Here is a 14,309-nt window from a genome sequence, read left to right as displayed (position 1 = left end):
TGGGTTACTATCTTATATTGACAAATTTATTCAACTTTTTTAAATAAGAAAAGTCGAACCGATTAATGAATCACATAAACGACGTATGCATGATCTAGCCTGGAATCTTGTATTCCAAAATCATAGTCTCGTCATGATATGTCCTGCTAATTAATTCAATACGTTATTACTTTATTCTCTAAAATATTTTTAATTTAATCCTCTGTTTTTCTTTCTTGTAAACATGTGTTGTACTTTATAAAACAAGCCTATGTAGATGAGATAACCCTCAAGAGAAAACCAAAACGAAAAGAGTGTCAATTCTTTCATTTTCCGTTTTTCCGTTTCCACCGTTTAGCAACACCCGGGGGTGGGGGGCTGGTGTCCAACTATATGCTCCCATTCAAATGCATTGATCGTCCAAAAAAAGGGGGGTTGCAACACCAGGAACCCCTCCCCTGGATCCGCCAATGGGTTCGCTTAATTTTTCCGGCTCTATTTTTTTATTTCGAGAATAATCAATTTTTTTAATGATGTATTAGACGTAGCATCCTGTGGCATTGGATATGTGGCTGTTGCAGTTTCCATTTGATGAAAGTGTGAAAATATTTTTTATTAAGGCACTATTAATTATTGAATTATAGTTTAGAAGTAACTTTCCCGCGTTTTCTATTTATAGTTTTACTTTCGATTTTAATTCGAAACTGAAAGTTTAGTTTTTCCATACGGAGTTCCTCGTCTTTTTTCCAACCTGGCAATGCATTTGATATACAAGCTTCCCGCCAGTATAACACGGCGATATTTTCACAATATTTGCAGAAAAATGTCTTCAAACGGAGGAGATGCATCACCAGCTAAGAAACCAAAGATTGTCAATGATGACAAAAGTAAAAGATTTGTTTGGGTCGACTTGGAGGTACGTTTTATCGTCCCTTGCACTAGTCCATATTAAGGCCACAGGCACTTGTCTTAGAAGTGTTATATTAAGGTATTAAGGATTTTTTTTTCTGAGACAAGTGCATGTGCATAAGTCGTCAAAGCAAACAAAGCCTTTCAAGATGTCATACTTAATTGGACTACCCTTGCACAGTCAATCCTCAATCAGTCACTTGTTTTCTATCCATGGAAAGATCCACTATCCCTATATGTATATAACAAGAAGTATATAGGGATAGTAGATTCAGCCATAGATAGAAAACAAAAGCATGCATGTGGCCCCTTGTAGGAACAAAAATGCAAACAATAAAAATGTCCTCTATAGATAGATCCTCTTTTAGATAGTTTTTCGCATATATGTTGCTCATGTAAATCGCCTTTACATGTTGACGATGTAGCGGTTTTAGCTTTGTTTAAATGTCATCTATCAATAAACCATGTAGATCTAGTCATAAGATTCAAATTTTGATTTAGCAATCAATCAAAATATGTCATGATTAAAGTGTATATCTAGTAATCATAGTACATGTGATGGACTGTGAAACTCAGATCAGGAGATTTGGAAATTTTGGTCAGGAGATTAAGACTCAGATCAGGAGGTTTTTTATCGACATAAAGTTTGTCGTAAATGTAACCGTTATGATGTAAAAATGGTGTTTTTCTTCAAATCTCCATCAAATTGTAATATGTGTATAGTACCCTTATTGCCTTTCTATTTGAATGAAAATAAAATATTAAGAAGAATCTGTTTCTTGTTTTGTTTTGTTTTTGATAATGTTTTTGATAATTGAGTATTCACTGCTTGCAAATAAATCATTATATTTATTTATCTTATCTGTATAGATTTGTATTCATGTCTCCATCTCCTTATCATTGGTAACTGTATAGACAAATAAGAAAGAAATATGCTATACATGTATATTTGCAACATGATAAATTAAAAAGAAAAATAACAAACACTAACAATAGTATTGCATGGTTTTTAAGCATTATGAAAGTCATATTTGTAGAAAACTTAAAAGACTCAAACAGTGTAAAATGTTTTGCTATCTTTAGCTAAATCAATTAAATCTTATATACTGACATAAACAATTATCGATCTCAAGGTTTTACAAGGAGTTAACCTAACTGTGATTTTTATTCAGTGGGAAGTTTTTAACGACCTTGACTGGCTATACAGCCCTTGCACAGCCGGCAAAAATCAGTAGAAAGACTTGTCATATAAATTTCAATTTAATCCTTGAAAAAAAGTCTAGATTGCTAAATTAATTTATAAATTTATATTTTTTTTATTTGTCCCAAAGCATTTAAATTCATTTAATTACCATCCTTTTATGATAATTTGATTAAAATATTATTCATTTATAGTCTTTTTACAATTTACATTTTTAAAAGTAAAATAACTTAAAACAGGATAAATCAAAGGGAAGTAACCAAATACACAATTTTTTTGTAACACAACGGCAGTTAGCCAGAGGTAAACATCGTTGATTACCAGTATGTTTGACACGTGAAAGTGAAGCCATATAATTATACTTTTCTTTGATTTACAGGTAAAATTTAACACAGGTGTCAATTACACCTGTACGGTAGTAAGAAATTATCAAATATGGTGGCTGAAAATTTTCATTCATGAAATATTTCATACACGGGAGTTTTTTCTCCTAAACGGGAGGATGGGAGGAGACCCCTGAAAAGGGATTATTGTACTCACGTCGGGAGGTTCACATGTATGCTATTTAATACTTTTTAAAACAAGTATGAATAGGATATAACTTTATTTCGTATATTGGATCATTGCAAGATCTGTCAGTCAGGGTTCATCTGACCTTGACCTCAATTTCCTGGTTTATTGGTTAAAATTGAGTAAATGGTTTTGTCAGTTTACTAGTTTCTTTAATCTATATGTCAACTATATATATTTGGTGTATACTGTATAGAATGGTTGTAATGTGTACATGTCTGCTTGGTTTAATCTGACCTTGACCCCATTATTATTAAATTGTGATAAAAAAGCATGTGCTATCAAAATCAGTTAAATATTTTTATTCAATATCTCGGAGTCTTCCCTAAAGTTAAAATCATAGCTTCAGCATATTACTTTATATTACACCTAACTTCGACCAAGCTTAGCGAAAGGTCGTGCGCGATAATCAGTCATACAAACTTTTTTTAGATTGACTCTTTTAGGAACGACTATTTTCATTGGTCAATTAAATTTTTAGACCTCACACCTGGGAAAATAGAACACACGTACTATAACCTTGAATGAACTGATCAGTGTTCACATAGCTGGTCAAGGTCGTTAAAAGCTTCCATTGTCATATTGGCATGCATGATTCTGTTCTTGATTATCCAATGACAATTCTAGCTTTTATACATGTGCATGTAAAATTTATTAATTTTATAAATTTGTGCAATTGTAAAACTTTAAACATTAAAATCTTAACAGTTTTCACATCAAAATATTTGATTCAGCAGATTAAGAGACGACATTAAAAGTTTTATGTAGGATAAGAAAAAACTTCATTTACATAGTTTTTCACTGGCCCCCCCTTTCCCCTCTTAACTTAATTTGGGAGAAATTGTTTGACCAATATGAATAAACGTTAATTCGATGTCAAATAAATTCGAATTAGTTTTTGTTTTTATCCTGCATTGATCTTTTGATGTTGTCCTTTAGGGAGCCCAGTTTATTTTGTTATCAGTTGGAATCTCTGTCCAGTCGTTTTAAATTTCAGTCTGTTCAGTCCTGCCTTTTTTAATGGTTTATCCTGACTTTGTTAAAAAAAATTGTCATCTTACCTTTCTTTTTGCCAAGTTATTCATCCTGTCTCTTTTTTACTAAATGGACTCGATGAATTAACGTTGTACTTGATATGAAACCTTACTGAACTTCAAAAATAACCAAATTACATACTAAAGATGTTGCTTGATTTTTTTGTAGTAAATGGGTCTGTTTTATAAACTGTCATGTTCACTATTTGTATTCTTTTGCAAGTTTTATGTTTTCGACATAGGATAGTGTGATTTTTTTTTTCTGATATAGTTTACTTGATTTTGAGAAAAAAATTCTGAAATTTTAAGTAAATTCGAAATATGTAACCAATCATGATACTTTGTTTAGAAAAAAATGGAGATGGCAAACAACGGCTCAGTGGAAGCATAGATCTATGGTTTATTGTCGAGCCTGCAACTTTTGTTGCAGAAAGCTCGATATAGGGATAGTGATCCAGCGGCGGCTACGGCAGCGGTGTTAGCTAACTTCTTAAAAGCTTTATATTTTAGAAGGTGGAAGACCTGGATGCTTCATACTCTGTATATAGATGCCTCATGTTACGAAGTTTCCGTCAGTCACATGTCCAATGTCCTTGACCTCATTTTCATGGTTCAGTGACCACTTGAAAAAAAAGCTCAAATTTTTTGTAATGTTGAATTCTCTCTTATTATAAGTAATAGGATAACTATATTTCATATGTGCGTACCTTGCAAGGTCCTCATGTCTGTCAGACAGTTTTCACTTGACCTCGACCTCATTTCATGGATCAGTGAACAAGGTTAAGTTTTGGTGGTCAAGTCCATATCTCAGATACTATAAGCAATAGGGCTAGTATATTCGGTGTATGGAAGGACTGTAAGATGTACATGTCCAACTGGCAGGTGTCATCTGACCTTGACCTCATTTTCATGGTTCAGTGGTTATAGTTAAATTTTTGTGTTTTGGTCTGTTTTTCTCATACTATATGCAATTAGGTCTTCTATATTTGTTGTATGGAATGATTGTAAGGTGTACATGTCTAGCGGGCAGATGTCATGTAACCTTGACCTCATTTTCATGGTTCAGTGGTCAATGTTAAAGTTTTGGTCTTTTTATCTAATACTATATGCTATAGGTCAACTATATTTGGTGTATGGAAATATTTTATGATCTTTATGTCAGTCGCACAGGTTTTATTTGACCGTGACCTCATTTTCACGGTTCATTGCACAGTGTTAAGTTTTTGTGTTTTGGTCTATTTTTCTTAAACTATTAGTAATAGGTCAACTATATATGTTGTATAGAAGCATTGTTAGCTGTACATGTCTGCCTGTCATGGTTCATCTGACCTTGACCTCATTTTCAAGGTTCATTGGTCTTTGTTTAGTTATCTTGGTTAATGTTAAGTTTATGTGACAGTTGTTATAAAGCTTAACTTTATACTTAGGACTATCAACATAATATCAATGATTAGTATAGAAGGCGAGACATTTCAGCGTGTGCACTCTTGTCATACGATGTGATGATTTTGTATTTCATTTTAAATACGCATTCATACTACATATCACTTTGGCAGATAGTTTAAGCATGTTATGCAAGGCTCTATTCTTACTGTATTAAATTAAAAGATAAATGTTCATCCAATTAAAATCGAAAACAGTACATTTATATTGTTCCTTGTAAACTGCGACATGTCTCACAAGTATTTATTTATAATCTAGTTCCACACATGCAAAAGAAATAATATTCGCCGATGTAACATGTTCAGGATAATAACATAGCATCAGTAAAACAGAAATTAAAAATGGTTCATTATAATTATATGCATCCGTATAAAAGTGGCACATGTATTTTATTTTATCCATATATTTTTCAAAATTCGATACAAGATAGTTGTGTTGCGGCATGCATAAACTGAGAACAAAGAATATTACTTTATATAAATTATCAGTATCATTTTTCAACCCCACTATTTGAAATCCACAAAACATTTATCTAATTCTTTTGACTAAAGATTTGTAAACTATTTACGTTCATAGTATCATAGTACATTCCATTGTCAGTCACATGTGTCAATTCACAGGCATACTACGATTGTTGTTGAAATTGAATCTTTCGGCCAATGAAATGAGACGTTACAAGTTGTTTGTTTGTGATATGCCAGAATGTTATCAATGAACTATGAAACGCTAAACTTGACTGCATTTTAGTGTACTCCACCCTGTCATAAAATCAACTACTGATGTCACAGGCACTTGTCTCGGAAACAAAATCACACCTAAATGTATTAAAGTATTAAAAAAATCTGAGACAAGTGCCTGTGACTCATATATCCGGATTTTCTATCAATCCCTAAATTTATTGATCATTATTACTGATATCCTGATAAATGGTATTGATATATTTTGCAGATGACTGGATTAGACATTGAAAAGGAACACATTATAGAGATGGCTTGTCTTGTTACAGATACAGAACTCAATGTTATAGCTGAGGTAATTATAAACAATGAAATTGTCACATTAACAACAAGTACCTAATCATCAATAAGGTAGAACTAAGTTTTCATTGCTTTGTCTCTTATTTGTTGGCTGTTGGTTAAAAGTTAATCAAATCAGGTGGTTCAAAATGAAAGACAACATACTGATATTTTATTAATAAATCACATTTTTGCTGAATATTTTTTTTTTCTGGAGGTATATGACATTGATATGATAGACATTTAAAGGCTATGTTGTGTAGATCTTTTTTCTTTTTTTTTATGTAATTTAGAGCTTGCATCAAACTGAATAGAACCAGGTTTATTTAGTTACTTATCACACTTTAAAAACTACCTGTATTATATATTTAGGTTGCCTAATATTTTTCCATTAAATTCTTTCAATGTTCAGTTCTAGTCATGTTTTCTTTGAAGGAAAAAAAATAATGTTTTTAATTGGAAGATAGCTTCTAAGTTAGATTAAGATTTTTTTAATTCTATTATTTCATTACTTATAAATGATACATGCATATTTTTTTTACAGGGTCCTAATTTAGTAATTAATCAACCAGATGAAGTTTTAGATAACATGGGAGAATGGTGTAAACAACATCATGGTGAGGTAAATAGTTCTGTTCTGATAAGAAATGTTATCTCTGTTTTCAGTCAGTGAAAAGTAAAATCACAAAAATACTGAACTCTGAGGAAAATTCAATCACAAAGTCCCTAATCAAATGGCAAAATCATATGACAAAGCACATCAAAAACGAATGGACAACAACTTTCATATTCCTGAGTTGGTTCAGGCATTTTCAAATGTAGAAAATGGTGGATTGAACCTGGTTTTAAAGTGCTTAACCTCTCACTTGTATTACATTTGCATCAAATTTCGTTATATTTTACAACGATGCATGAACAAAACAGCCATAATAAAGTAAGTTGAAAATGGGTACAACAGTCATCACTGTGATACAATCTCAAAACAAACAATCATTTACAAAAAAGCACAAAACCATCTATCAAATTAAAAAACACATTCGTTGCTTCGTGTGTCCTACTTCAGAATGTCACATTCATACACAAATGTTTAAGGTACATTGTTTAAGGAAAGACACTTTAAAATGGGTTCTCAGCTCAAGCAAGAAAATCGTTCTCATTGAGATGACCAACAATAATCTATAATTACTGATTACAATTCATTAAATATATTTTTTATATCTTCAAAAAATATTAAATGGAGCCTACAATTGTTAATGTCAAAGTCCATATCATTATTTTTTGCAGGAGTTGTGACCAATATGACTTATGGTGCTCTAACAGTTTTAATTTTATTGTGACTTTATCATTATCTGTAAAAGCTTTGTGTGTGTTTTTTTTCAGTCTGGATTAACAGATGCTGTACGAAAAAGTGACATTTCTCTAGAAAAAGCAGAACAAAATATGTTGAACTTTATCAAGGAACATACAACAGAGAGTACTGCATTACTCGCTGGAAACTCAATCCATGCTGATAGAATGTTTCTTAACAAATACATGCCAAAATTCTTAAACCATCTACATTACAGAATACTAGATGTCAGCACAGTCAAAGAACTTTGTCGGTATGTTCTGTAGTACTGGTAAATGTTTTCTGAAAAGACCAGCGACTCATTGTACACAAAAATATTACGATGAAAAGAACTTGTTAGTATTAAACATTTCAGTATACATTTTGTAACTTTAGAACAATTTTTATTTTAGAAATAATTTATGCAAGCTATACTTTATTGTGGTTTTAACATGGGTAGGCATTATATTTGTGATTATATATGCCCAAGAGTTATTGATTATTTTGATTCTGATTAGGACAATTATGGTAATCTCTATGTTCGATGTGTATAAATGTAGAGCGTTTGTGTTGGCTCTTCCATGAACCCCCCTTTTTATACCCCACGCAATGGGTTGCGGAGGGTATAATGTTTTTGACCCGTCCGTCCGTCAGTCCTGTTTCTTGTCATCGCAACTCCTCTCAAACCACACAACAGAATTTCACGAAACCTTTTCAGATAATAAGGACATACTATGTAGTTGTGCATATCGACGGGAAATTGCGATTCAATTTTTTTCTAGGAGTTATGCCCCTTTGAACTTATTTGCTTTAATGTACTACTGCAACAGTTTGTCATCGCAACTCCTCTTAAACCACATAACAGAATTTCATGAAACCTTTTCAGATAATAAGGACGTACTATGTAGTTGTGCATATTGACGGGAAATTGCGATTCAATTTTTTTTCTAGGAGTTACGCCCCTTTGAACTTATTTACTTTAATGTACTACTGCAACAGTTTGTCATCGCAACTTCTCTCAAACCACACAACAGAATTTCACGAAACCTTTTCAGATAATAAGGACATACTATGTAGTTGTGCATATTGACGGGAAATTGCGATTCAATTTTTTTTCTAGGAGTTACGCCCCTTTGAACTTATTTACTTTAATGTACTACTGCAACAGTTTGTCATCACAACTCCTCTCAAACCACACAACAGAATTTCATGAAACCTTTTCAGATAATAAGGACATACTATGTAGTTGTGCATATCGACAGGAAATTGTGATTCAATTTTTTTCTAGGAGTTACGCCTCTTTGAACTTATTTACTTTAATGTACTACTGCAACAGTTTGTCATCTCAACTTCTCTCAAACCACATAACAGAATTTCACGAAACCTTTTCAGATAATAAGGACATACTATGTAGTTGTGCATATCGACGGGAAATTGCGATTTTATTTTTTTTTCTAGGAGCTACGCCCCTTTGAACTTATTTGCTTCAATGTACTACTGCAACAGTTTGTCATCGCAACTCCTCTGAAACTACATAACAGAATTTCATGAAACCTTTTCAGATAATAAGGACATACTATGTAGATGTGCATATCGACAGGAAATCGTGATTCAATTTTTTTTCTAGAAGTTACACCTCTTTGAACTTATTTGCTTTAAGGGGGTTCGCGGGTCTAAATCATTTATATAGGATTTCTCTATATTTTTCTATTAACGAACTTTATCTTATAGTTAATAGAAAAATAAAATAAAAAAGTGGGGTCACCGTTCATTTGCGCTCACAATGTGTCTTCGAAAGAAGCATACATTTTTGTAAAGGTGTTTTTTTCTGTTGATGTAATAGGAGAAATAAAGGTAATATCGAAAAAAAAGAAAGAAATTTATTACAGAAATCGCTCAAATTTTACAATAATTTAGTTTGAGTGCAGCTTATATGGAAATTATATTAAAAAATATAGGTCACCGATGAGTTAAAAAAGATATTTTAATTTTAAAGCCAAAAAATGGCATTTTTGCACCAAAGGGAGATAATTTGGAACTTTTTCAATGATGTATACATTTTAAAAGTCATCTGGGGCCAACACGAATTGTTTGTTTTGAATGATTTTTGTACCATATAATAAGTAACAACTACAAAAGGTAACAAATAAAATTTGAAATGAAAAACAAATGTTTATTTTTTTTCTGAAATTTTCATACCCTCGAGCCTCCTTAAGGTACTACTTCAACAGTTTGTCATCTCAACTTCTCTCAAACCACACAACAGAATTTCATGAAACTTTGTAGATAATAAGGACATACTACGTAGATGTGCATATCAACAGGAAATTACGATTCAATTTTTTTTTCTAGGAGTTATGCCCCTTTGAACTTATTTGCTTCAATGTACTTCTGCAACAGTTTGTCATCTCAACTCCTCTGAAAACACACAACAGAATTTCATGAAATTTTGTAGATAATAAGGACATACTATGTAGATGTGTATATTGACAGGAAATTATTATTCAGTATTTTTTCTTATACAATGTTTTTTTCTTATACTTATTTAATTTCTCCAATGGCAATGTGGGGACGTGGGGTATGTGAGCAGGCTCACTAAGGTTCTTTAATTGTATTTGAAAACAAGCAAACATCTGGCAATGTGATTTTTTAGAAGGAGGAGTTTTGAACAGCCAACATGAAGGAATATCGTATCTAGGTCAAATATGTCAATTTTGAAATGCAAAGCATGACAGCAATAATAAATGCATTAATAACAACATGTGCATCATTTAATAGTTTGAAAGTCTTTTCAGTTAATATATTAAATGCATGCCAATTTGATAAAATTCATCATTGTGCAGTAGTCAATATACATATGTGCAAACAAATTTTATTGGATTTAAAAATGGGTTTATTCACAAAGTAAAAGAAGTATGTCATATTCGAATGTAAGATTCTTTGTGAAAAGACCGTATGTTCTATAGTTAATATAGATATTCACTTGGATAAAGCGTTCATATTTTATTAGTTCAACTTGTCAAGGAAGATCTTCTGGTTTCCATTTGAACTATGTCTTAGATTTATTGTCATGGTCTCAAGCTCCCTTGAGTTCATCAGGTTGGGAGATAAATCCTTTATTGGGTCAATCCAATTAATTAAAAATTGGTGTTTGCTGCTTTTCCTTTTGTAGATAATGGTTTAGTTCATTTATTTTCTTACAAAAGAATCAAAAGTTCAGTTTTAATAAGGGTCTTTATCTAAAGATGAGGATTTTTATTTTGTAAACTGTTACAAGTACAATGTAGTATAAACCAAACTATGTCAACTATTGACAGGGTCTTATTATCCTAGGAGGCAATTAAGGAAGAGGAATCTACATATTGTAATGTACACATGTACAGAAAATAGAAAAAGGAATCTATTAGGAGACAATATAAATATATAAAGCAAATAATGCCAATTTATTTTAAGTAAAATTTTGGTTTGCAGAAGATTTGATTTTATGAAAATGTTTGTAAGAAATTTACTTAGTTATCTTAAATATGTGAATTTCTTTGGTTATTATATGACAATTTTAGTACTGCTTGACCAAATATTTTGGAGATAAATGCAATGTTATGTACAATAAATGTGATAAAATATAGGTCAATTTTTATTTTAATTGTTGACATTTCCTGTTGAAAAGCTTTCTCCCTTAGTTGCATTATTTACTTGCATATACAATTTTTTAAAATTAATTCAGTTTTCTTTTTTGAAGGTTTTGTTATCAGGGGAGGGGGATGGTTCTTATGTAAATGAAATGATCCCGTTAAAGAATTTTAACATAATGTCATAGACAATAATAACAGATAATGAAAAGAGATTTTCAGATTGGATATTTACTGATTAAAAGTTACATCCCTTACATATAATTAATTTATTTGATTAAATAAAGTTAAATTTTGTGAATGAATTCATTTTTAGAGTTCTGCTGAGAGTAGTGTTTCTCTGGTCACTACATCACCTTATAAATTCTAGTTTTATACTAAAGTTATTTGAAAGGAAGAGCATAGTCTCATTATTTATTAGAGGAGACCCATGTATAGCTTCTGGTTGTTTGTAATCCTCTTTAAATCAATGAAGAATTGCATTAAACAATTATTTAAATAATATGTATATTTTAAACAGGCATTGGTATCCAGAAGAATACCAAAAGGCACCAAAGAAAAAAATAGCTCACAGGTATTTATTAACACCAAGTTATAGTAATACATTATGATCTCATATAAATAGATGACACTCAAATGATAAAAGAAAAAAAATCAAAATAGCAATATTGTTGTGTGAATGCTTGTTCTGTATAAATGTATGGTGAAGATTGGGAATGATTGCTGATGAGAAGATAACTCTCCACAAGACACCAAATAATGTATGAATCTTTTTTTAACGTAGAAGTTAGCAACTATAACACACTGTAGTCTCTAACAATAAGCAAATTCCATACCGCATAAACAAGCTATAAAAGCCTCTAAATTGACAATGTACTAAGTAAGGCCTTAAACATTGCTTATACATTATTGACTTGCAAGACAATGACTTGATCTCATTTGATCTCTTCTAACCTTTAATTTGACCTTAGTTGGAGATAATAACACATGTTCTCAGCAATTTCAGTTATTGAAAAGAATATTTGCTGGAAAATGAACTTATACAAATTTCAATCATACATGAGCACATCAGCACTCAATAGTTGAGACATGTCAATTGTGGATTTGATGGATAAATTTAAGCCTATGAGAATTGTTACTTAAAAATTGTGTTAGAATACATGTTGGCATTTTTTTTAATCATTGATTGTTGAACTAAATCTTGATCAGTTGTTTTATTTAATTTAGAGCCCTTGATGACATCAAAGAGAGCATGCAAGAACTGAAATTTTACAAAGGAGCCATTTTTAAATAGCTTGTACAAAATGTACATATCATTACATGTAGTAAATTTGATTGAACTCAACTTGAAAGTACAGTTATTGTGGATACAGTTTGCACAGCCATGTTTTGTTAACAGGAAGTGGTTGAGAATGACAACAATAAACTGGAAAAACTAGTAAAAACCTTTCACACTCTCTATTAACGTGTGTTGATTTGAACTTGTTGTAAATATTGTCAACTTTTAATGTATACTGAATACCTTTTATACTTGTGCATAGATGGTGTTAGTTTATTTTTTATGCATAAAGAAAAAACTTTAGTCATTTCTTGTAGTATATACTTTTTAATTTTTGCCAAATGTGCATCCTTCAATGCCATTTTCCTGCCTTTCAGGTTAAGATACCTATGATGATCTTAATAATGTTAAAGGAAAAAAGGAATTATTTGAATCTGGAATAATTTTGAATTCTTGAAAATTGATTAGAATTGTATAATGAAAACTAACCCAACTAAATAGGGTTAGCCATATAACCCTATTATGAATTACTCATCAATTTTCCAGATTCAAGTAATTCCTTGTTCGGAGATTAAATGTGGTATGTAAAAAAGATACCTTTTGGTTTTCCACTGAGGAGATTAAAAACTATGCCTGTTCGATCTGGATTTCCTAGTTGTTGTCTTTAGTTGTAACTGATATACATGTATATATATATTTTATGTGATTTTGGTATATCCTATATAATTTGTTTTAAAACTTGTTTGAACTCCATAACACATATGCTAAATTGCAATGTTAAATAATTGATCTTTCTTGTACATATTGTACAGAAACTTTATTTCTTAAGACAATAGGTGAACTACAAGGATTCTTTATATTTGTTGGATTCATGTCTCATTCTAATATGACGTCCTTATTACGCTTTGTAAACAAAGCCGTGTTCTAATGAGCACAAAATATGTTTGACACATGCGCAAGAACTTACTGTTTATATTAACGTTATTTCCATCGTTATCCTTTAAAATATATACATTTAAGCAGCTAACATAAACTTTTATTATATATTTTTATAAACAACATATATTATCCCTGCTCGTAGTTTTTAAACTTATCAAATTCGAAATGTAATGTACAGACTCCTCGAGGAGGAAACGGGAATAGCCAAAGATTTTTACAGTATTTTCTTACGCTTCAACCTATAAAAATACTGTATTTGTCCTATTAGAATCGAAATAATTCCTTCATGTCATGCTCTATGCTCATTTTAACATGGGTAGGCATTATATTTGACCACATTTTACTCCTCGCTAACGCTCAGTGTAAAATATCGACAAATATAATGCCTACCCATGTTAAAATGAGCATAGAGCATGACATGAAGGAATTATTTTTTAATTGAAGTACCCTAATAGTTTTATATTATAAAAAAGAACAGTCCACACATTACTACAGATTCAGTAACCATCTCCATCACAAATGGCATGAACTTGGATGATCCAGAAGAAAAACTATTTCAGATTCCCAAGTGGCACCTGTCTTGTTATTATAACCCATGCAAGAAGGTTTCAGAGGGTATAATGTTTTTGACCTGTCGGTCTGTTTGTCCGTTAGTTCTGTTCTGGTCATCGCAACTTCCCTGAACCCACACAACAGAATTTCATAAAACTTTGTAAATAATAAGTACAAACTATGTAGATTACCATATCGACAGAAAATTACAATTCAATTTTTTTCTAGGAGTTATGCCCCTTCAACTTAGAATTTTGGCCTAATTATACTACTGCAACAGTTTGTCATCTGAAACCACACAACAGAATTTCATGAAACTTTGAATATAAAAGGACATAATACTTAACCAGCCTTTTCTCGCTGTGTTAAAGACCAATGGTGGACTTCGGCTGTTTTCTGTTCTTTGGTTGTGTTGTTCCCCACTTCCATTC

The 14,309-nt window shown here is 31.4% G+C and overlaps 1 protein-coding gene across 2 annotated transcripts; it reads left to right on the top strand.

The window, feature by feature from the left end:
* Positions 1–714: 714 nt before the first annotated feature.
* On the top strand, positions 715–12,703 carry LOC139521830 (oligoribonuclease, mitochondrial-like). Of its 2 annotated transcripts, none has more exons than XM_071315475.1 (6): positions 715–895; positions 6,085–6,168; positions 6,697–6,774; positions 7,533–7,753; positions 11,629–11,682; positions 12,336–12,703. In XM_071315475.1, the coding sequence occupies exons 1-6, from the start codon at positions 737–739 to the stop codon at positions 12,400–12,402; spliced, it is 663 nt and encodes a 220-aa protein (XP_071171576.1). In that variant the 5' UTR covers positions 715–736; the 3' UTR covers positions 12,403–12,703. The 2 variants fall into 2 exon arrangements, with proteins under 2 accessions (XP_071171576.1, XP_071171577.1); XM_071315476.1 differs by having other exon boundaries at positions 728–866.
* Positions 12,704–14,309: the final 1,606 nt, after the last annotated feature.

Source organism: Mytilus edulis, chromosome 4 (assembly GCF_963676685.1).
Source record: "Mytilus edulis chromosome 4, xbMytEdul2.2, whole genome shotgun sequence".
Classification (NCBI taxonomy): domain Eukaryota; kingdom Metazoa; phylum Mollusca; class Bivalvia; order Mytilida; family Mytilidae; genus Mytilus; species Mytilus edulis.
The sequence above is the reverse complement of the archived record's forward strand: the minus strand, read 5'-3'. Positions and strand labels throughout refer to the sequence as shown.

Bases quoted from the DNA above. Each gene is read 5' to 3' on its own strand.
- LOC139521830 (XM_071315475.1), top strand. From the start codon at position 737: ATGCATTTGATATACAAGCTTCCCGCCAGTATAACACGGCGATATTTT. The intron at 6,169-6,696 runs GTAATTATAAAC...TTTTTTTTACAG, and splicing joins AACTCAATGTTATAGCTGAG to GGTCCTAATTTAGTAATTAA. The intron at 11,683-12,335 runs GTATTTATTAAC...TATTTAATTTAG, and splicing joins AAGAAAAAAATAGCTCACAG to AGCCCTTGATGACATCAAAG.